This window comes from Malassezia globosa (assembly GCF_000181695.2).
Source record: "Malassezia globosa CBS 7966 chromosome Unknown mgl_sf_1.1, whole genome shotgun sequence".
NCBI classification, from domain to species: Eukaryota; Fungi; Basidiomycota; class Malasseziomycetes; order Malasseziales; family Malasseziaceae; genus Malassezia; species Malassezia globosa.
The window spans coordinates 186975-209936 of NW_001849874.1; the positions used below are offsets into that span (position 1 = coordinate 186975).

A 22962-nucleotide genomic window follows, 5' to 3' on the forward strand; every position below is an offset into this window, starting at 1 on the left:
CCCTAAACTGACCAAGCAAAGGAGACTGAAAGACTTATGGCTGACCCGGCGCCGGGGATTCGGGCCGTGCCACACGACGATAATTTGCGATACTTTGATGTCGTGATGTCAGGGCCTTCTCAAAGCCCATTCGAAGGTGTGTAAATGGAACCAGGCAAGCCGAATCTAATGCGAATAGGTGGATCATTCAAGCTAGAACTATTCCTGCCCGAAGATTATCCTATGGCGCCGCCCAAAGTACGCTTCCTGACAAAGATCTACCACCCGAATATTGATAAACTTGGTCGGATTTGCTTGGACATATTAAAAGACAAGTGGTCGCCAGCACTGCAGATTCGAACAGTGCTTCTTTCCATTCAAGCATTACTGTCTGCGCCTAATCCAGATGACCCCCTGTCAAACGATGTTGCGCAGCATTACAACACAAACGAAAAAGATGCCATCGAAACAAGCCGGCAGTGGACTAAACAGTATGCCATGTAAAAACAATCCAATATGCCTTTCACATCAACTGTAATGACTATAAATTTTGCGTATTTTTGCGACTTTCTGACGTGCCAAGTTGACTGTAAAACGAATGTTTGGGGATTTAGAACTGCTACCTAAAAAACTCTACAAGTCGAGCATACTTTTCGAAAGGATGGAGAATAAGAGGAAAGTGGGTATATCTGGTCCAAAGTCCAAACCGATGGCGATACTTCTGCGGAGTAAGGATTTGCGGGATTTGCCAAACAACATGATAGACCAACTGCATGACTTCTTGATCCCATAGCACACCATGGTGCCTCACAGCTAGCGCGTGGGCCAGTGCGCCATCGAATGCAATCGGATATCATTTTGGACAGCGCCTTGCTTAGCTTGCATGGGCTGGACTTGTGTAGATTGTACATGAGACAGACCAAGCTCCTGGAATGACATAGGATGCTGCCCACTGGTTGACACGCCAGGGTTCGACGAGCCAACAACGCCATTAATTGGCATGGAAGCAAATTGACCTGGTGTCATCGGGCCATGATTTGATGCCGACAAACTCGAGTCGAATGAGTTGGAAAAGTAAACGTCATGAGAGGGAGAGGCGTTCATTCCAAACGCCATAGGTACCACAGAACTGGACCAATGCGCAGGGGTCTCAGGCATACTCCATGACATGACTTGCGACCGCTGATAAGGAGTTACTGGTGTATGTACACTCCATGGCACCCGCTGAGCATGTGGATCCAAAGAGCCGTTCCCGTGATTCGTATGTTGCTCGAAGTGAATGGATGGAATACTCGATTGCGAGGGTCTTGAGTTCAAGCCCTCGGGCTGTTGCTGGTTGAAATGCGCAGGAGAAGAATGCGTCGGCCGCATGGGTACGGATGTAACAGAATGCGATATGGAGGAAGAGCGAGGCAGGTCAGTGCCATGCGCGCCATACGATTGTATAGGCAACGGCTGCGAAGTAGTGACTGGACTCTGTACAAGAGGAACCGGCACTGACGCGCCCATGTTGAGTGTTGGGCCTTGTGCCGGGGTCTCAGTCGATAATGACGGTGATAGCATCGAAACCTCCGGCGTACTGCCTGGCGTACGTCCTTTAGATGGCAGATCGGCGGTGTGGATACCTAATCCAGAATGACCGCCTGAAAATGGCACACGAGACGGCGGTGGTACAGTAGAAACGAGCGGATGCGATTGTGGCGAATATACATCATTCATCGTGGGCGTCCAAGAAACCGATGTATTCGGCTCAGAGTGCTCGTCATCATCCCAGCGAGACGAAAGACGCCGCTTTCCCTTAACTTCTTTTGACTCATAGTCACTAGTATCGGCGGAGGAATTCATGCCCAGCGCCGAAGGACATCCAGCCGCCGCATCCCATCCCTCCAGAGAAGACACGCTCACAGTAATAGGCGTATTTTTGTCCATGCCGTCGTCGCGTAGCTTTTCCTCTTCACGCGCGACGCGATACACATCCATCAAATACGCCACCTTCCCTGCCTTGATTAACGCGACGACCTCCGCCGTTGCGAGCTGTAAGCGCGCGATGCGTGTCTGTGGAGATCGAAGGATCGCAAGCAAAAGAGCGTGTCTCTCTGGTTTCATAAGATGGTCTGGTTCTTTGTGTCGCACATCAGCAGGCCACCATGAAGGTTTACCAGCCTCGCCTTTGTTGTAGGGAAATCTCGTCTGCTTTTTGGGCTCGATAACTTTGACCCATTCTTTCGCGATCATTTTGCACATGACTTGCTGGAGCTGGCTGAAGCGTAGTTCAAAAAATGCAGTGCGCGCTTCCTCGTCTTTCAGCTCCAGCGTATACGCTACATGTGCACCATTCGTGTTAGGACGCATGATAGCAGGCTGTGGCACGCGACGAAACACCGAAGCATGAACTGGCGTAGACGTACGGGGCACTTTGGGATGTGGGCTGCTGGTTTCAGACATCTGGTCCATAGTGCCAGGAATCTCCTCTGCAGCAGCTTCGCGCTTTACTCTCAGTTGCCAGTCATCATTGCTTTGGCGTGCTTGAGACGCGTCCATCGGAAGAGTGCACCAAGAATCAAGAAATGGGTCATCGGAGACTCGGGTCGACGAGGCCGAAGCAGGCGCCACTATGTCTTCGAGATTATCTCCCAGAACGTCATCAGCATTGATTGAAGGCGAGATAGTGGTGCGTGTCTCTTCGTGGCTCTTCTTGGCGAGATGGCGCGCTTCGTCGGCAATGCCGCTTTTTACAAACCAGGGATCAAGGCGATTTTGAAGTGCCTCGCTCGCGTACGTTTCCACGTCGCCGCGTGCGGATACGAGAAGAAGTGCAAATTGACTACCATTGATGTAAGCGGCCTTCCCAAGCGCACGCAAGACTTGATCCCGCTTGCTTTTGTAATGTCTGTGCTGCTTAGACGGTGAGCTATATGGCTCGATCCGGATAGGAATGCGAGGCATGCCCTTCAGTTATGGACGCACACACTCTCGCACAAAAAAAATTAGTAGGACTCGCTGGTGTCGGACGAATGGACCCAGGCCTGTGCTCGAGTTGTGAGTGTCGCAACCTAATCAAGCTCTCTCAAAGATGCAAGCGTCTTCGTTGTGTAGTGGTCCGTCACGCGTCACAAAGAGACCTGTCTGTTGGTGAACAACTCTTCTGTTCCTCGTCTGTATAATCACCCGCACAGCTTTGACTGGCACGCGGCCTGTCGCTTAGGGCTACTACGACTGCAGTGAATGGGGGCCTGCCAATCGGCGATTGATTCGCACTTGTTGGTAACGCTCTGGGTGCATACCTTCTCATACCTGATGCACGTGATGGAAGCGCAACACGACGCGCGCCTGGGTGGAGATAGTGTCCTGAGGATTGGACACGCGGCGCTCTCGCACATCGCTCTGCATTCGTGCCCTCCACCTAGGCATGACCACATTCCAAAGTCTATCCTCGGGCTATAGACAAAGAGGTGTGCAGTTGCTTGGGTTCGAACCAGGACAAACGAATAGTCTTGCCCTTCCGAAATAAAATGTAACTGGTCCGTGCCCATGCTGAAACTTGCTCTAGGCTAGGCGTCTGTCCTATTCGAATGTTTGCCTAGTGTGCTTACCACGTCGCACTTGCAATTGGCGCGCAGATTCCTTCCCCTGCTCCCCAGCGTCCTGTTCATCTATAGACTTACATGTTCTCTTCCTCACCACTTGAGACGAAATGTGTAGCCTGTAAGTGGACTTTGTCCATCTCGCGTTGACCATTGATGATGTCTACTCCAGCCAGAAAGACCTTCCATCTTTAGACTGTATTTGCTTAACGTTACGAGCCTCGAACAGAAAGATGCCTTGCCTACATTTACTTTTCGCAGGTGCGTCCGTCCGCATATTCTATTTCAGGGTATAGATAGATCTAGTTTGCTCTAGAACCCAGTATTTATTTCATTTTATGAATGATTCAAAGGCCATCGCATCCAATTGCAGTCGCATCTTGACAATAGTGCCTTGGTTTCAGATGTCAGGTAGGCTGCTATGACGTGATAATATCGCTTAGACGGTTCTCCTTTGTTCCACCCACATCGAACAGCACTAGATTCTGCCTTGCCAGTTCCACATGTTCATATTGCATTGAACGTCGAGTTCCCGTGTTGCTTTGTGATGTGCGAGGAACTCTCTATCTCGTATGTCATTATGCTCACAGTACGATGGTATGTCAAAGACCGTTGAGAAAAAAAAAAAATCCTGTTCGTCGTATTACTTCTTGGTCCCGTGAAAAAAAAAAAGCATCGTCCTACATCATTGTCTATTGATAGGTGTGTCTTACTCGCCCTTGGCATATCTTCAATGACATGCTCCGACATGTTGTCAGTGTGCTATATCGTTGCACCTACCTTTCATACGGGTGTGCTCTTCTAAATTTGGTACCAACAGCGCCTGTGGACTACATGCATTTCTACAGTGATTCACTTCTGTTGCCTACACACAGCAGGACGATCCGAAAGACACTAGGGATGCTGGCGCACGATGCGGTGAGTTTTGTTTCCCAGTGCGTCTCGTGCACAACGTCAACAAACACGGCCGGTGTCAACTGAACGCTGAATAAGTGACCGGTGGCACTGGCACTTTTTAATTTAGATGCGAAAATGTGCCAATATTTGTATGATGGAGTACTCGTATGCACGGTAAGGTTTAATCATGGAATTAGACGATACTAACACGTGGAGTACTTACAAGGGTCTACGAAAAATACAAACGAGGTATCCAAGAAGAACGGTAGATCAGACGTCCGTTACCTAGACAGTGTGAAAGGGACGCACATCCCCAACTACGCAGACGTAGATGATGGCAATTTTCGACATCAAATGGACTATACGTCTAGGGATGACACTGCACCCTCCAGAAAAAAAGCACACCATACGCGTAACGATTGTCGCACGGTAGGTCACATAGCTGGGAACACAGGCCAAATGGAATGCTTCTCCACATCGGGTAGAATAGAAGGCAGCGTGGAGTCGACATCAGTGTGTACGCCCGAGACAGAATTCGACACCTGATGTACGGAATCATCGTCTAGCTGATAGTCGTTAAACAATACAGGCCCCGTACATGCACCAGAAGAAGCACAACATGTAATAGAAGCAGGGGATGAAAACGGTTCATCCGATAACTGAAGCACTCTTCTTACACTTGCGACATTTCCACATGGATTAGGCGTCATGCTAGAATCGCCCGTGTGCGTTTCATCTGGGGTTTTGGATGACGAGTTCCACTGGGAGCCCGTGGGAGTGGTCTCAGGATCAAACAAGTGCGCCGAGAGGAAAGGCAATATGGGCGCCGCGCCTGGAGTCGAGGGGGACGTAATCTCTGATTGGCTGATCCGACCGCGATTATCATACCGCGAGCGCTTACGGATGACGTCTGCCCTGTAGCGGACAGGCCTGTTCGACTGGTGGAGCTTCAGATACAGACCACACGCATTACACAAGACAGCTCCACTGATGCCTTTGCGCCAGAGGGGTGTCACTTTGGTGCCACAATTTGTGCAGCCAGAAGATGGTCCGCTGCATGGGTCTTGTGACTGAGAGGCGCGTGTGCTATTGAGCTGTTGTCGTTTCCTCAGAAGCAAAGGGCGATGTGTCTTGTGAATTTTTAGGTATAGGCCACAAGCGTTACACAATAAGAGCATGTTGTGATTTCGTCGCCAGAGAGGCGTATTGTCTGTCCCGCAATTACTGCATATGGGAGCCTCTTCCGACGAGGTAGTGTTAGACGATGGTGCGGGTATGGTGGTGGCACTGGTGCTTGCGGCCTCACGTATCTCACGAGGCAGGTCAGCAGCTGACTCGGGAACATTCACCGACTGCAATTTGTCATCTTCACCAGGACATGGTTTCAGCAGCATGGGCGAGCATTGGGCATGATATGTACGAGATGAGACCGAATCATTGTGGTTGAAATTAGAGGGAGACATACCCAAGGCTTGCATCAGCAGATCTTGACCAGCATACACGTTGTATTCCTGCATTCCACACACCTGCGTTGGACTGTCAAACGGATTGACATGAAGCAAATCAGCCGAAGACACATGTTGCTTATCTGATTCCGAAGTGTGCAGAACATGGGGAAAACCTGCGGTTTCATGCGGGAGAGTTTGTATGCTCATGGGTGTCTTGTCGCTTGCCAAAAAACTGTCGATCACGGACGGTACTGAGATGCGAGAGACATCATCGCTCTCATTCGGAGGAGACATGGTCGGGGACACTGATTCAGAGCGTATAGGAGAAGGGAAAGAAAGAACGGAACAATTGTAAATGTCATGTCGTCTTTTGTTTCGATGCCGTGTCTTGTCGCTTTGGTGCTGTTTGTGCCACATGCGCCAAGACGCATTTTCAAGGCGCTCCGCCATTTCAAAGAGTCCACGAAGTCTAGAAAATAGCCTGGTATTTTTGACGACCGTGAAGGCATCTCGTTCTTTAGTGAAAAAGGTATGGTCATCCTGTGAAACGGTCAGCCGTGCAACGAAGCAACGGAGCTACGTACCCCGATAATTTGGAATTTGGGTGCCATTCTCTTTCTTGTAAACGGAAAATCCCAACAAGAAAATCACGGACTATATGTATGCATATACAAGCGTAAAGTGCTGCCCTGGTCTGTCTCCCGACCTGCGATTCGCGTGCGCCTCAGAGAAATGGTGAGGACAATTCATGTGCCATAGGTTGTTATCTGATAGGGACTTTTTTTCCCCCCTTATCCTCTTCTTCACGTGGCCAGGTCATCTTCTTGCCTGGGCGGTTGGTGGGGTATCCGCAATTACCCGATATCCACGACCGCCACGTGCTCGTCCACACATATTTGTGCACGTCAAACCAATAGGTTTGGCAAGTGACCTAACAACATGGTTGGGTATGTGTGAGAGGAATGAGCTGGGGAGCCTAGTGTGACCTCGTGCCTCGTTGAATATGCGCGCATGTGCAGTACTAATACGAAAGAACTCTTGTGCTTACGCGTCACGGTCAATCGGAGTGGAACAAGCTGAACCTTGTACGTGTGCTTCTACGCTGAGCGGGAGGCATAGAGAGAACCGGTGTACTAACCAACGGCTAGTTCACTGGATGGAAGGACCCAGCTTTGACTGAGCTTGGCGAGTCTGAGGCTCTGAAGGGAGCAGAGGAACTGAAAAAGTTCGGTTACGTATGTATTGACTTTACCGTGGTTGACTGTCATGTTCTAACAACAAATTGCTGGGGGCGTGCATGCCCTTGGTGTGATGTTTAGACACATTTTGAGTTCGTATCTATTTTGTCTAGAGCCTTTTTGGAAATGCATGTATACTAACAGAGTCAGTCAAGCGTTCACGTCGGATCTTCAGCGTGCGCAAAAGACCCTTCAGATTCAGCTGAAGACCATTGGTCAGGAGGGCATCCCAGTGACAAAGGATCAGGCCTTGAATGAGCGCGACTACGGCGAGCTCACGGGACTGAACAAGGACGATGCGCGCAAGAAGTGGGGTGAGGAGCAGGTGCACGAATGGCGCCGTTCGTTCGATGTGCGCCCGCCTGGTGGCGAGTCCCTCAAGCTGACGGCCGACCGTGTTCTGCCGTATTACAGGGAACACATTCTGCCCGCGGTCAAAGCAGGCAAGTCGGTCCTTGTGACGGCTCACGGCAACTCGTTGCGTGCATTGATCATGGATCTCGAGCAGATGTCGGGCGATGAGATCATCAAGACGGAGCTTGCTACGGGCGTGCCGATTGTCTACAAGATCGATGAGAACGGCAAGGTCTCTGACAAGCAGATTCTGAAGTAGATAACACGGGTGTTCTGAGATCTGTGCGTACATTGCGCCATGTTCTCTGTCACTGTTCCGTCCCATAGTGGACTAGCAGATAAGAATCGTATGCATTATCGAGACTGTGGGAAGCAAAGGAGTCCAAAGGACCAAGGTAGGGGCAGTAGTGGGTTGTGATGGACGAGCAATTCCCGTTGTGGGGGGTGGTGGGGAACTCGCCTGCAAAGAGTAGGGGGGAGGCCCTGGACGCCAGTGGTTGCATTGAAAGTAGGAAGCATCCCACGTGGTTGGATGCGGGGGCATGGGGAAAAGGGGACGCGCCTGGGGGCGTCGTAGGGGCGGGGGGGGGGGGGCGACAAATCGGCACACGGAAGAGTAAGTGAAAAAAAGTAGACAAGCACGGTCCGTGCGTCTGGATGAGCTGAGAGACGAATTGTCATCCATGAAGGCTGAGAGCTCGTCGATGGCAGAATGGCATGCATCTGAGGGACTTCGGCAACGGTATGCTTTAGATGAAGCAAAACAAGGAGATGCAAGTCGGAAAGAGTCCGTGCAAGACGAGTTAACAGACACCAAAGACGATCCAGCAGCGGAGGCCATGGGGGGATCGCCCAGCATGGTGCTGGGACGCACGCCAGATGGCCGCCTGTTTCATGTAATTGACACGCCGGACATGGTGACCTCAATTTTTCGTCTGGACCGGCCCAAGGCACCGCTGGATATCTTGACGCTTGTGCTTTTGCTATGGCAGGTGTGTTTGTTCTGTGTGCTGCCGCGCAAGCAAGCGCAAGTGTTTTTCGCGGTGTACTTTGCATTCTGGCGCATCATGTACAATGTTGGACTGGGGTACGTGCTGACGAAGCAAAGCCGCTCGCGCTGGATCGTGAGAATGCTTGATTCAAGCGGGTGGCTCGATGCGTGCAAGAACCCAAGAATGCATGCATGGGTCCAGTACCACTTCAAGACAAAGCTTGGTGCGTCGTCACAGCGCATTGCGGCAGCACCGATTGATTTCCAGGCATGGATTCTGTTTCGCTCCGTTGTGGATGTCATTTTACTCAATGACGTCACTGCGTATGCGTTCTTTGCACTGTCGAACATCCAGGGCTTGGGTGAGCATGGCGTACTGCTGTTTGTCATCCGCTGGCTTCTTGGCCTGCTTCTCCTGGCGTTCAATGCGTGGGTCAAGCTCGATGCACATCGAGTCGTGAAGGACTATGCGTGGTACTGGGGCGACTGCTTCTTCCTCTGCTTGCAGAAGCTCAAGTTTGACGGCGTGTACGAGGTGGCACCTGACCCCATGTACAGCATTGGATATATTGGCTACTATGGACTCTCGTTGCTGACGGGGAGCTATGCGGTGTTGTACGTTTCGCTTGCGGCACATGCATCGCAGCTGCTATTTCTCGTCTTATTTGAAAACCCGCACATGGACAGGGTGTATGGCGAACGTGTGCCCATAGCCGCGCGGGTATCGGAGCGACGGCCGAGCGATGTGCCACCAGCGACGGGGGTACAGCGCTCACGCGAGGAGATACGCACGCCCCAGTTAGCTGGTGCGGCAAGTGCAGCGAACGGATCCTACGCTACGAGCGAGCGGGGCACGGCAGCTGTGCCCTCGCCACCCTGCACGAATGTACACGACCTGCATCATCGCCTTTTCCGCAATGACAATGTGGTGCTTTCGCACATCGACCTGTTTCGCTCGAGCGACTTTTTGCTTGTACTTTGTCTCATATATGCCTTGTCGCCGCTGGTCCTGACGCGGTGCGGCCCTAGGGCACTGCTGCTCTTTGCAACAATCCATGCGGTTGCGTGGCGTCTCTTCCACTCGTTCGGTCTTGGTTTCGCACTTCGCTGGCAGTCTGAGGAGCGCTGGATCGTACACCATTTCCTTAAGCACTACCACTTCGCGGATGGCCAGGCCGCCGTCACAGAGTCATTCTCGCACTGGAAGACGATCTACAACACCAGTCTCATCATGACGTATGTGTCATTCGCGCTCCTGGCCATACGCAGTTATACGTCCTGGACCGACAACATTTACCGGCTGCGGTATGTGCTGGGCGTTCTTCTCATCCTCGTGCACATGTGGAGCGCTCGGTCGTCGTATCGTGTGCTGGGTCCGTTTGGCTGGCTGTATGGCGACTTTTTCATCGATGCCTACCCGAAGCGCCTGTCGTACACAGGGATCTACCGCTTTCTCAACAACCCAGAGCGCTCTATGGGAAGTGCTGCCTTCTTTGGCATGGCCCTGCTTAGTGGGAGTCTCACAGCAACGGTTGTCGCGCAGCTGGCGCACCTCTCGCACTGGTGGTTCTTGGGCTGTGTGGAGGGGCCACACATGCGCCGTCTGTACGGCGCCGACGTCAGACAGGACTCGGGCGTCACCAAGCAGCTGCGGCAGCTGTGCCAGTCGCAGTGGCTGCGCGCCGCGCAACCGAGTATCGAAGAGCTGCAGGGCATCTTGCAGCGGGCGCAAGGTGTTGTGCGCCAACTGCTGGAGCAGAGCCGCCCACGGCTGGAGCGCCTCGCCGATGACACATGTGCTCTGCTGCAGCAAAAGGCCGAGCATGTGCTGACGATGCATACGGGCGACTCGGTTCAGCAGATTGACCAGGCCAAGTACCGCGTGACGCCGGTCGCGTCGCCACACACGCACGAGCAGCGCTTCCACGTTGGTGAGCCGATCATTGTGCAATGGATGGCAGCCGAGAACCATTCGCGGAGAGACTGGATTGGCTTGTATGCCGTGAATGCATTGGATGCACACCCCGATGAACACCATGGCAGTTTGCTTGTCACACGCACGACGAGTCGCGGCAAGTGGCTCGGTGTGGCGGAGGACGAGTGGGAGGGACATGTGCATGTCGGCCTCACACAGAGCCCCCTCGGAACACATGGCGTGTCGAGTGTGGACACCGACACACATCAGGTCAGTGGCGTGAGTGTGTTTCAGGGCTCCCGACTCCCATGGGCAGCACCCGGCACGTATGAGCTGCGCTACCATCACGACAACACCCACTACGTGCTAGCAAAGAGCGAGCGCTTTACCATATACGCCGACAGCCCAGAGGATCCGTACTCATTCGACGAGACGTTCATGATCCTGTCGAAGATCTTGCGGTACGCGCTTGTGGAGGCACCTAGCACCACGTCTGCCGCGGCGCATGAGTACGAGTCGGCGGACAAGGCGGATCTGACATTGTGGACCCAGGACCAGGCACAGCACATCCGCGATGGCATTTGGAGTGCGTTCCACGTCGACTTTACCAAGGACGTTGTCATTGCAAGTGCAAACACAACGCTTCTTACACGCGACATTCTCATGGCTCGGCAGCTCTTATCTCGTTAGCACGTCAAGACTAAGGAACGATGGATGCCCCACAAGTTGTAGGCCGTGCTCCCGACGCAGCATCGACGATGGCGTCGAGATATCACCACGACCGTGCCAGATGCGCCGGCAGCTACCAAGTCCAAGCGTCGGAGCCGGGCTTCGTCTGCTCGAGATCGCGCTCCAGGTCGCCCGGCAGAGCGTGCAAGTGCTGTACGAGCCGGTCGTTGCTTATGCGCTTGTACAGAACTGCACAGTCGATGGCCTCACATGGAGGCCGCTCCATCTCCTGTGCACATGCCGTGCAAATATGATGAAGGCCCAGCTGTTGTGCTTCGGCAGCATGCTGAGCGCTTGTGATACGCTGCATAGACGTTTCGGGATTCCGTAGACAATCGATACAGAATGGATGTGCCTGACTCGTCCCGGGATTTCCGCACACAAGACATGTGTGCGCCAGCGTCTGTAGCAGGGTGGGCGCATTTGGCCGAGTCGGCGGTAGACACAGCAGCGGTCGTCGCGGCCGGCCGACTTGTTTCGGCATGTCTTCGAGCCACGCATACACATTCACGCCAACCAGGCCAAGGAGCCGGTCCAGGGCAGGCAGGATCGTTCGGCGCACATAATACTCCATGTGCAGTGCAAGCGGCCACACACGCAGCAGCTCATGCGGTGACAAAGCCAGATCCTGCAGCTTTGCGCTCGGCGCACCATGCTGAATCAAGTACGGCACACGCTCAGCTGCATGTGGCATATACGCGGGATCATGCCTCATACGCTGCATTGCCACGGCGGCGCCAGGCGGCATCGACGCTCCTGATGCATACGTGCCCATGCGTACTTCTTTCGACATGAGCAGGTAGAGTGGCAACACGTCGTTCGTGTATAGCTTAGCCCATTGCCGCTGACAGTAGCGCTTCATGGCCGTCATGTCGTGTGTTTCAAACAGGATACGCAGGCACGTCTCTTGCATGCGCTGCAAAGCGACATGCCCATCGCGACGGATCATCTCGAGGCCTTTGACATCCAGCGTCGCGCGCGCCTGCTCCTTTGTGTCGAACCGATAACCAGCATACCGCTTTTTAGCGACCAGCATGCACGGCAGGTACACCTTTTCAAAGTTCAGGCGCACAGGCGCAGGGTTCATTGCCGTGATCCGCTCAGCGATCTCATGCCCGATCCGAAACGCATCGTCTTTGCTTTGGCCAGGGAGGTGCACAAAGATGCTGTCTGTGTCGCCATAGACAATGTCAGCGCCCCACTCTGGTGTCTGCTCGATAAGCGCCATAGCTTTCTCCAATGTCTCGCGTGCCGACTGCACAATTGCATCGGCTATTTCCACACATGGCATACGTCCCGAGGCTGTCGCACCGCAGTACCCGTACGTGACGTTGGCTAACAGCTTGAGCGCGAGTTGTTGTGCCTGTAAGCGACGCTGTGGCACATGACCTGCCTCCTTTGGCAATCGCTTCAATGTGTGCTTTGTCATGATGCGTGCACTGAGTACTTCATGCAGCATACGGGGCAAAATACCTTCACGGATATGAGGTCGCACAAATGCAAGTCCGTTCGGAAGGATGTACACGTTGGTGTCCTGCTGCTGCTGCTCTTGTGACTGCTGTTGCCACGCCGTCGCTGGTGATGCTACGGGGGCTGCTGCTGTGCGTGGCGGCAACTCGGCATGTTGCGTGAATCCCAGCTTGTATGAGCCCTTGAACGGGGTCACGCGGCCAACACAAGTCGAATAGCACAGGTTGTATGCCATCATCATCGTCGGATACAGCGACTGAAAGTCGAGCACAACCACGGGGCCTCGGTACATCCCGGAACATGGCTCGAGAACCAGCGGAAGACACTCTGGTGCATTCTGTTGTGCGACTTGGGCACGATTCGGCGACGGTAGCACATAACTGCGTGGCTTTGTTATGCGCAGCAGAACCGACTCAACTCGGAATTGCGAGCCTCGCGATAAAACCGAGAAAAAGTCCACACCGTACATGCGTGCGAATTCCGCCGTCCGAGTAATCATTTCCGTCTTGTCGAGCAATGCCACACAGAATCGTACTCGGCGAAGTGCGTATCGCAGTGCACGTGCTACATCAGCTGCACGATATGAACGTAGCCACTCTGTAAGCGTTGCACAACTGTACACGGGCGTGCGCCTGTGCAGCACATTCATGACGACATGCTCAAGCGTGTACTGTGTGAGAGCTATGTGTGTGCGCATGAGACGCCACACATTCAGGACATGGCGCCCACATATGCGCAACGATGACGTCGTTGATGCGCTCCAGTCTGTCATCGCACCCACAGCACTCTGTGTCCGCATGCGTCCAAGCTCATACACAATGTCCATGTCCAGAGCGGGCACCGCACTAGCTCGGCGCACTAGAAAGCCCCAGGACGTCCGGGCCACATCATAGCCGGCCAAGATATCGGGATCCCACATACGCACGAGATCGACGAGATTGTGGAAAAGAGCTACCTCTGAATCAACGACTGTGATAGGCTCGCGCAAGCCGAGCTTGATAGGAAGGCCTGAATCGCGCACGAGAATGATGCCTGAGCGACTTGCATGTCTTGCTTCCTGCTGCCAGTCACAGGCATGGCCATCGGCATCGCTATTATGATGCATACCATGCTGAGCGTGCTTGAAATCAACATCGGATTGTGCCTCGTCCATCCATGTATACACAACTGCTGAGATAGGATCACGCATCGAGTCTGGCCCAAGATCGCCGCGTGTGCAAACGAGAAGATCCATACACAGCGTTGAGAGATGCTTCTTTTCCAGCGGTGGACTTCGTCCAGCACACGATCGGCGCGATGGATCCGAAAGACTTGGCTCGTGCTGCCAAGACACAGCCTGATCGGCCCGCTTCGCCCGCCCGGTAAGTAAGTCAGCATTTCTCGCTTGAAGCTTGTAGTGGCGCTTTTGTTCATCACCCTGTTCTTTCGTGTCCTGCATCGTGAGCCACGCCTGGACATCCACTTGTGATGGCGGCGCATGCGCCCATTGCCAATACCGAATCTGACTTAGGCTGCGAGCGACACGCGACGAGGTAGAGCCGCGGAATCCATCCAGTCCGTCAAGCCCTGTCGACGGAAGTGTCTTGACCTGACCACCGTACTCGTGTGCCTGTCTCGGCACGTCCGCCGTGCTTGAATAGTGGCATGTCTCATATAGAACGCGCGGCTGCTGAAACTGTGACCAAGAATCCTCAAGCTGGACCTGTGTCGGTGGTGGCACTTTGTATGTGTACAAGGAACTTGGCATGCATGTCGGCAGCTGCATAGGCGGTGCCGCCAGCGCTGCCAGTGCTAAAGGCGGCACTGGCGACCGCTGGGGCAACCGATCTGTTTGAGACACTGGTACGGGTATCGGTGATTCATTCGGAAATGTTGACGGCACAAAGTCACTTGTCTCGTGCGAGGAAAAGTTTGGCGGCGACGTGGGTTCCGGTATAGGTGTCGCCTGTGTCGTTCCCATCAATGAACTTGTCTGCGACTGCGCATAATCAAACATCTTGGCCGAGCGACCTGACTCGTCCTCCCATCCCACATGGTCATAGCCATTCTCGTGAAAGAGTTCCACCGTCTGATAGGCTGCAAGTACGTACTTGTCCAGCTCGTGTACAGCGACATCGTGATGATCTCGGTAAGCTCGTCCCACACGCTCGTGCCAAGCGGCATTGAGTCGCGGCGATGCATCCCACTGCATGTCTGCCGCTGGCAAACGACTGCGGCACTCGCGCTCATCCATCGCAGACGGTGGCGTGGGTCCCAGATCCCAGTAGGCGCGGCGCTCGCGGTCTTGGCTCCATAGCGCACGCAGACTCGGCACGACAGGGTCCTCTTGAACATTCAATGATGGCTGCGACCCTCCAGGCTCAGATGCATGAATATAGCGCCGATTTTTTATGCTATGCGCCCATGTGTCTGCTTCCACTGCACAGTAACTATCTTGAGGTACGGCTTTGTCAACTGATGACCTGTATGATACACTTTCGATATGCATCCAGTCACAACCATACACATTGTAGTCCATCATCCATTGGAGATGGTACTGTACATGCGCTTCATATGGCTGAAACACCGTATTGAGGACGTGGCCTTGCTCCAGAAGCGCTCTCAGCCGGTGACGTATAGCCGGGTCCACGTACGAGATTTTCAAGTAATATGCAGGGCGCACATGGTACCCATAGAAAGGCGTTCCTTTGCATAAATGAATAGCCGCAAGAAAGTGCTTCCGTGTTGGTGACAGGCGTAACGAGGCCGCTATTGCTGTCTGCACCGCATGGCCAAGCTCATCAATGTAATCCAGCACTACATCAGGGTCAGCGAATCCTCTTATCTGACACGTACCATTCGTAGGTTCTAGAGATCCATGGTATTCGATATAGAGGTAAGGAAACACATTATGAACATGCAAGCAGCACCGCTGACCATGCCGTGTTGCACCGTACGCGCGTATGACTGGGACACGTGGCAAACATCCGTTGATCCCAAACGCACTGCGATACGTATCGAATGAACCAGACTCTTGCACAGTATACTCTACGTTGGTAATAAACAGGTCCAGTGCCCTTTCGGGTCTAGATGCTGGCATACCATTCCTTGCTCACTCAACGTAACGCGGTAGCCTCTTTACCCTGTGGCAACGATGTGGCGTTGCTCTTTTTTCATTCCTTACTCGCACTTCCTCCACACACGCTGGCGACTCTCCATCCAGATGGGCGGCGGCGACAGTGGCACTCGCGGCAGACAGACAACCAACCCCCGAGGCGGGTGATCCCCGCCTAAACAACAGCAATAACACGGTCCTTGGAGGGCTGGGTTTGCCTAGCCGCTGTGCATGTGTGTGTGTCTTCGACCCAACACCTCTCCACCTTCGCGCATGTGCGCGTGCTTTCTATTCTGGACGGGGCATTGCGATACACACGTTTATATGTCACGTGATATAGGAAGGCAATGGAGGGGCTTGCGAGGGTGGCGGCCTCAGGGAGGCAGATGGCCGGCGCTTGGCAGATCGTCGCGATCGAGAACAAATCTTGCTGAGCGGATCGTTGGATACCCACGACGCTGCAAGTCCCGGGCTTGATTGAAATCACGGACGAAATCACGAGGTGGTTTGTCGAGTTTTCTGGATTACCACCACATCCAGGATGGAAGCCGATGAACAACTGTACCCTATCGCAATCCTCATTGACGAGCTCAAGTCGGATGATGTGACACTGCGCTTGAACTCGATCCACCGCATCTCGACCATTGCACTGGCACTAGGGCCAGAGCGGAGTCGTGATGAGCTGATTCCGTTCTTGCACGAGTCGCTGGACGACGAGGACGAGGTGCTCCTTGCATTGGCGGAGGAACTTGGTGTCAGTTTCGTCGAGTATTTGGGTGGACCAGCGCATGCCCATCTTCTGCTCGGACCGCTAGAGAACTTGGCCGCAGTCGAAGAGACGGTTGTCCGAGAGAAGGCGTGTGATTCGATCAATCAGATCGCTGACATTATGAACGAGCAGCAGGTGCAAGACCACTATCTGCCGCTCTTGAAGCGCCTCTCGTCCGGCGAATGGTTTACGTCACGCACGAGTGCCGCCCTTCTTTTTGCTGCCGTCTATGAGAAAGTTCCTCTTGCTATGCGCACCGATATGCACAACATGTTTGTCACACTGTGTATGGATGAAACACCCATGGTCCGCCGCGCTGCCGCGCGCGATATGAGTGTACGTTGCTTCCCTTTTTCTCCCTGTCCTTTCGCACTAACCCAATCGCCTAGGCTCTTATCAAGCGCATGTCGCCTGAAGTGATTGTAAATGACATGCTTCCCCTGTATCGCCGCTTGTCCACTGATGATCAGGACTCTGTGCGTTTGCTGACGGTGCAGGATCTTGTGGCCATGGCCGAGAAGCTCGGTCCCGCAGAGACGCAGCAGCTTTTGCTTCCATCTATATGCGCCACGTTTCAGGACAAGAGTTGGCGTGTGCGTTACATGGCGGCGGACCACTTTGTCCAGTTGGCCTCGGCTGTGGATGAGAACGTCATAAAGGAGGATCTCGTGCCTGCCTTCATCAATCTTATGCGTGATGCTGAAGCTGAAGTCCGCACCGCTGCTGCTGGGCAGATCCCTGGTCTTGCCAAGCTGCTCGACCAGACAACGATTATCGAGAGGCTGCTGCCTGTCACCAAAGAGTTGGCTGATGATCTTTCTCAGCATGTGCGTGGCGCATTGGCCGCGCAAGTCAGCGCGCTTGCACCACTTCTTGGCAAGGAGGCTACAACTGAGTACCTTTTGCCGCTGTTCCTCCAGCTGTTGAAGGACGAGTTCCCCGAGGTGCGCCTCAACATCATCTCACGTCTCGAACAAGTGAACGAGGTGATTGGCATCGAATTGCTATCGCAGTCGCTGCTGCCTGCCATCATGACGCTTGCCGAAGACAAGCAATGGCGCGTGCGCCAGGCGATTATCGAGAATATCCCGCTACTTGCACACCAGCTGGGCGTCAAGTTTTTCGACGAGCAGCTGAGTGGGCTGTGCATGAGCTGGCTTGGCGATACCGTCTTCAGCATCCGCGAAGCAGCTACGGTGAATCTAAAAAAACTGACGGAAGTATTTGGCGTCGAATGGGCTCGCCAGTCGATCATTCCCAAGGTTCTTCAAATGAGCTCGCACCCGAACTACTTGTATCGAATGACGACCATTTTTGCTGTGACTACCATGTCCCAGTCCCTCGACTCCGACACGATCATCAACTTTATCCTTGGTGCTCTTTTGAACATGGTACAAGACCCCATTCCCAATATTCGTTTCAATGTGGCCAAGGCATTCGAGGCGCTTATCCATGAACTAGAGTCTTCGCCCGCCGGTGTTCTTGTCATCAAGGACCAGATCGTCCCTGCTTTGCAGACTCTCCATGATGACCGTGATGCCGATGTGCGCTACTACGCGCAGCGTGCCTTACAAGCTGCGCAAGCCTTGTAGTCAACCAGTCACACATCCCTTGCCCTGTATGTCCGCGACATGTCTCCCCATTGAGCGGAAATTGTCAGCCGCCATTTGTGATTCTTACGTGTGAATGAAACCATATTTTGGGATTTATGTACCCAAAGTCCTACCCCCCTGACGTTGGCTTGATTTCCAGCCTACCAGTCTTGTGCATTGAAAATTGTCCGTTTCGTAATCCGTAGAAATTCTTAGGCAAATCTCGAGTCGTGTGTCTGCGCGCGCGTCGTTCTTGTGTCTTGGGTGATACTTGTGTGATCCGTGGACCTTTTCGGGCTTAGTGAATCGCCTTGAACTTTCTGACAAGCACAAATCCCCTTAACTAACGGACTGTTCTTCTTCCATGGCACCCTTTTTCGGTCATAAGCGTCGTAGCTCTAGGCAGCACGAAGACGATCATCCCGAACAAATGACGACAGAAGTGAAACTGGAGCCCTCGCCAGAGTGCAAGTTGCTACCGGCCAGGAAAATTGACTCGGCTGATGAGGAAAAAATCCAAGCTCTAGCGGAATGCATCCGGGACTACCGAGCGACTAATCCGTGCAGTCCTGATTACGATGAATATGAACAGAAATGGTTTATGGATCCCCTGATGTATTTGCGTGTTTTGCGTTCTGTTCGTGGTGACATGAAGCACGCCAAGAAGCGTATTCTTGTACGTTGTATTCCAACCTCACGCGTTTTCGACGCTTCATTCTCCTTTCCTTCCCCTTGCCAAGTCTTGTGCCTCACAATACTGACACAACAATACAGGAAACGCTACAGTGGCGCCGAGACTACCGTCCGGACTTGATTCCACCTGACGAAGTTGCGCCAGAGGCTGAAACCGGTAAGCATGTCATCAATGGATTCGATAAGGAGTCTCGCCCCATCATATACCTTCGTCCAGGCCGTGAAAACACCAAGGCGTCACCACGTCAGATTCGGTACCTAGTGTGGACGCTTGAACGTGCGATTGATTTGTTGCAACCGGACCAAGAGACTCTCACAATCGTTGTCGATTTCCACGACACACACTTGTCGTCGATGCCATCTCTCGGCACGGCTCGGCACGTTGCGCACATTCTTCAGACGTATTATGTTGAGCGTCTTGGCCGTGCTTTTGTGTGCAACTCGCCGCGGTTCATTTCTGCATTCTTCTCGGCGCTATCGCCATTTCTGGACGCCGTCACGAAGGACAAAATTCGCTTCAACTACCCAGATATGACTGATTTCATTCCACCTGACCAGCTTGATGCTCAGTTCACTGGTGGCCAGTACTATTACAAGTTTGATTTCCCTACATACTGGAACGCTTTGGTGCAGCGCTGTGGCATTGCTCCTGATGGCACACACCGCAAGTAATAGCGTATACAATCCTTTGTAACTGACGCTGTTTGCTTTACGTGTGTGTTAACAAGGTGGTGTGCTTCCTTGAGCAAGTGGGCTTGTGTAAGACATTCACAAAAGAAACTTTTTCATTACTGACAACTCAACGTACACAATCCGTCATCCTACATAGATAGACTTTTTGCTAATGCCAAGTATGTGCATATGTGCGAAGGGGTTTGGTTGGGGGTTTGATAGCACATCATGTCACCTTCTTGCGTTCGTCCATAGAGAACCCGCCTGGACCCAGGCTCACAAGGAGGAGCAAGCCGCCCACAATGGATAGGGTTTGGAAGAAGTCGTAACGCAGGAAGTCGCGCTGTGGGTGCGCAGAATGAACGGTCCAGAAGTTGTTGACGGCAATCTGTGGGCGTGTTAGCATACAAGCACAAGCGATATGACGCCTCTGGCAGCAGGAGAAAAAGGCATACGTACGTTCAACACACTCAAGAGTAGCACAAGGAACATTGCGCTCCAACGAGCCTTGAATCCGATGGCTACCATAATGCATGCTCCAAAGCCGAGGATCGAAACAACCACACGGAGCGTAGTCCATTCGCCTTGAAGTACGAATCCGAAAAACAAGAATATCAAAAGCACACGCCCGGCCAGCTGGAAGTAGATCTTTCTATCCGTCTCGCTCAAACTTGGTAGGCCGGCAAACAGATTCTTGCGTTTATGTGCAAGACTGTCTGAAAACACCATTAATAGACCGCCAATCACCGATAGGTTGCGCAGGAAGAAATTAAAGTCCGTGATCAATCCGTACCCAAAGCCCTGGATCACAATAACAAAGAGAAGCGAGCCAATCGATACCTCAGGCATGCGGCGTACAATCACAAGCGACGATGATATGATCATGAGCTGCGAGAAGCAAATGTGTAAGGGTCACTACGCATAACCGGGCACCACTCAAGTGATCTATACGTACCACCACATTGAGGATCAAGAACACGTATGCGATGAACATCGGCATACCTCGATACTTGCTTAAGTACAAAGTCTGGTCATGCCACTGCGTAATGATACGGAGAGCATCTTCCAAGAACGTCACTACAATGAGGAAGCGCCCAATGGCCGGGATATATGGGCGTATCGGCTGCGATACACTGTCCATGACATCTTCGGCGCTTGACGAGAGACTCTTCAGGTTTTCGAGCCAGGGTGATTCTTTCGATGGAGGTGGCACGCCGTACAGATCTTGGCCCATCTGTGACGGCGGCACGAACGAGGAGTGTCCATAGGGCATGGTGATCGGACACGCGGCAGTATTTGCTGGATTCTCTCCAAATTACGCTGTCGGCTAGGGTTTGGCCTGTTTACTACAACTCACTTGGCCACATCTGTCAGCCGCAAAGCCTCCGCCCCCTTCTCCTACTTACCGGGGGGCCCTGGAAGACCGAGGTCAAATGAAAGGGGGAAGAGCTCAGATGAGCTTATATAATCTCGCCGCGCATGCTTAGTCCAAGCAGATCGATCCGTCTAAATTAGCAGTCCAACGCGAGGTCTGATTGGCCACAATCTATGTCGAAATCGTCGTGCTGCCTACCGACCTAATCCATTGGGATCCCTGCAAATTCGTCAAGGCCGAGAGCCAAGTTCAGGTTTTGCATACATTGTGTAGCTGCACCTTTCAGCAGATTGTCAATCACACCCACGATAACGACGCGCTCGCCGCTAGAATGCACCTGGAATCCTCCGGCTTTGAATCCGTGTTTCAATGCAATGTCCGTAATCTCCGGCACATGAGGAAGAATTTCTACTAGCTTCTCGCCCTGGTACTTTTCTTCGAAGAGTTGCTTGATCTCGCGTGCTGTGAGTTTTGTGCTTAGTGGGACACTTGCTGTCGATATGATACCTTGGAACCAAGGAGCGACGATCGGAGTAAATGCCACGTTCACAGGTGTTCCATTCGCCAGCTTCGTCAGATGGTACCGAGCTTCACGTTCGTGGATGTGATCTGTAAGCGCATAAGGCCGAACTGCCCCATGCAGTGTCTCGGGATCAAGTTTGGGCAGCGTGACAGGACGCTCTCCGGGCGTGCTTGGCTTACCACTCGACTTCGTGCCAGCGCCACTGTAGCCTGACACACCCATCACCGTAGGAGGGCGTGTTGCGTCCAGGTATGGAAGCAGAGGCGCAAGAAGCATTTGCGTATTGGTCGCATAACAGCCTGGATTCGAAATCAACTTCGATTGCTGAATGGCTTCCCGTGAGTACAGTTCTTGCCGTCGTTAGTCACGAACGAGACGCCGTCGCAAACGCACCAGGAAGACCATACGTCCATGCGTCGTCGAAGCGGTGATCAGCACTAAGGTCCACAATAACACCGTGTCCCTGTGCTTTTCCTTTTCCGCCCTCCCGCACTGCATCCACAAATGGGCGACACACCCCATTCGGCAAAGCCATAATGTAAGCATCGGGCGGGGCGACACTACTCCGACCACTTTCCAACTTCTTCAGGTCCTCTGGGCCAATATTCGCGTAGTACACTTGCTCCTTGGTGTATCCATCTAGAGGAAGACCAGCAAGCTCACGTGAGCTTACATGCGAAAGTGCCAGGTTCGGGTGCGCATTGATGAGCTGAACCAATGACCGTCCGGTGTAGCCACGGGCACCAATCAACGCCACTCGCTTTGGCTCCGCGGTTGTGGCGTATGTCCGACGCCCGAGCGTGTACGACTCTCGCCCCTGTTGAGGAAGCTTAGTTGAGGCATGCGTATATGTACAGAAACCACGCGCCGTTCCGCTGGGAACACGACGCATGTTCAGAGGCAGATACGCACGCTCAATGCGCCCTTTCTCCTCAAGCTGGCGCATCGTGCGCTCGACTTCGCCAACATCCTGGATACCATAGTAATAGAGGCTGCGCCGGTTGCGCGTGAAACTGCCATCTGCATGTTCAAAGTGCCAAGCCCGGTTTTCGTCGTCGGCACGCGACGTCCACACTAGACGTCGATAGTCTTTCCGAATCATGCCCCAGATATTATCAATAACGTGATTCATTGCGGCATCTCGTGTCATGACCAGACGCGTCAACACAGGCACTTCGTCAGGTGGATGCGACACAAAAGCGACGCAGCCCAATCCTTCATCACCGTACACCGTGTAGGGTGTCTGTGAGAGTTCCGAAAAGATCTGTGACGCACTCTTGCGGTTCTCACGTACATCGTCGTCGTGCTCACGAAGCATGGCGCGAAGACGCTCAGCACCAATATCCTGGATCGACGACGATCGGAACAGCTTATAACCTCGACGAACCAGCGTACCAGCTCCGCTGTCAGTAAACAGTTCCTTTTGCAACTGGTCCACCGAGATAATTGCGACGGACGACGAGCGCGGCAGATGATCAAGAAGCTCCTTGATCTCACGCAGCTTCAGCTTCGTGCCGTACTTGACCCATTCCTCTTTCATGAGCGAGTCATACTCTTCGTCCAGATTAATGGATTCAATCAATTCTCCCGACTTGCCATGGTAAAGACCGCCCTTTTCGCTCAGGTACACGATCTTAAG

At 53.1% G+C, this 22962-nt stretch overlaps 10 protein-coding genes across 10 annotated transcripts; 5 read left to right on the forward strand and 5 right to left on the reverse strand.

Moving 5' to 3' along the window:
- Window positions 1-168: 168 nt before the first annotated feature.
- Window positions 169-483, forward strand: MGL_0089 (uncharacterized protein; the record flags this gene model as incomplete). The annotated part of the gene is made up of 1 exon (XM_001732262.1): window positions 169-483. The coding sequence occupies one exon, from the start codon at window positions 169-171 to the stop codon at window positions 481-483; it is 315 nt and encodes a 104-aa protein (XP_001732314.1).
- A 309-nt stretch (window positions 484-792) lies between these two features.
- MGL_0090 (uncharacterized protein) lies at window positions 793-2925 on the reverse strand (the record flags this gene model as incomplete). The annotated part of the gene is made up of 1 exon (XM_001732263.1): window positions 793-2925. One exon carries the CDS (start codon window positions 2923-2925, stop codon window positions 793-795), a length of 2133 nt encoding a protein of 710 aa, XP_001732315.1.
- A 1969-nt stretch (window positions 2926-4894) lies between these two features.
- MGL_0091 (uncharacterized protein) lies at window positions 4895-6202 on the reverse strand (the record flags this gene model as incomplete). The annotated part of the gene is made up of 1 exon (XM_001732264.1): window positions 4895-6202. One exon carries the CDS (start codon window positions 6200-6202, stop codon window positions 4895-4897), a length of 1308 nt encoding a protein of 435 aa, XP_001732316.1.
- A 1074-nt stretch (window positions 6203-7276) lies between these two features.
- MGL_0092 (uncharacterized protein) lies at window positions 7277-7759 on the forward strand (the record flags this gene model as incomplete). The annotated part of the gene is made up of 1 exon (XM_001732265.1): window positions 7277-7759. One exon carries the CDS (start codon window positions 7277-7279, stop codon window positions 7757-7759), a length of 483 nt encoding a protein of 160 aa, XP_001732317.1.
- Window positions 7760-8183: 424 nt separating this feature from the next.
- On the forward strand, window positions 8184-11096 carry MGL_0093 (uncharacterized protein; the record flags this gene model as incomplete). Its single annotated transcript, XM_001732266.1, has 1 exon — window positions 8184-11096. One exon carries the CDS (start codon window positions 8184-8186, stop codon window positions 11094-11096), a length of 2913 nt encoding a protein of 970 aa, XP_001732318.1.
- A 112-nt stretch (window positions 11097-11208) lies between these two features.
- Window positions 11209-15684, reverse strand: MGL_0094 (uncharacterized protein; the record flags this gene model as incomplete). The annotated part of the gene is made up of 1 exon (XM_001732267.1): window positions 11209-15684. The coding sequence occupies one exon, from the start codon at window positions 15682-15684 to the stop codon at window positions 11209-11211; it is 4476 nt and encodes a 1491-aa protein (XP_001732319.1).
- Window positions 15685-16240: 556 nt separating this feature from the next.
- On the forward strand, window positions 16241-18060 carry MGL_0095 (uncharacterized protein; the record flags this gene model as incomplete). The annotated part of the gene is made up of 2 exons (XM_001732268.1): window positions 16241-16804; window positions 16858-18060. 2 exons carry the CDS (start codon window positions 16241-16243, stop codon window positions 18058-18060), a joined length of 1767 nt encoding a protein of 588 aa, XP_001732320.1.
- A 364-nt stretch (window positions 18061-18424) lies between these two features.
- Window positions 18425-19425, forward strand: MGL_0096 (uncharacterized protein; the record flags this gene model as incomplete). The annotated part of the gene is made up of 2 exons (XM_001732269.1): window positions 18425-18736; window positions 18835-19425. 2 exons carry the CDS (start codon window positions 18425-18427, stop codon window positions 19423-19425), a joined length of 903 nt encoding a protein of 300 aa, XP_001732321.1.
- Window positions 19426-19651: 226 nt separating this feature from the next.
- MGL_0097 (uncharacterized protein) lies at window positions 19652-20310 on the reverse strand (the record flags this gene model as incomplete). Its single annotated transcript, XM_001732270.1, has 2 exons — window positions 19652-19813; window positions 19885-20310. 2 exons carry the CDS (start codon window positions 20308-20310, stop codon window positions 19652-19654), a joined length of 588 nt encoding a protein of 195 aa, XP_001732322.1.
- Window positions 20311-21002: 692 nt separating this feature from the next.
- Window positions 21003-22863, reverse strand: MGL_0098 (uncharacterized protein; the record flags this gene model as incomplete). Its single annotated transcript, XM_001732271.1, has 2 exons — window positions 21003-21673; window positions 21696-22863. 2 exons carry the CDS (start codon window positions 22861-22863, stop codon window positions 21003-21005), a joined length of 1839 nt encoding a protein of 612 aa, XP_001732323.1.
- Window positions 22864-22962: the final 99 nt, after the last annotated feature.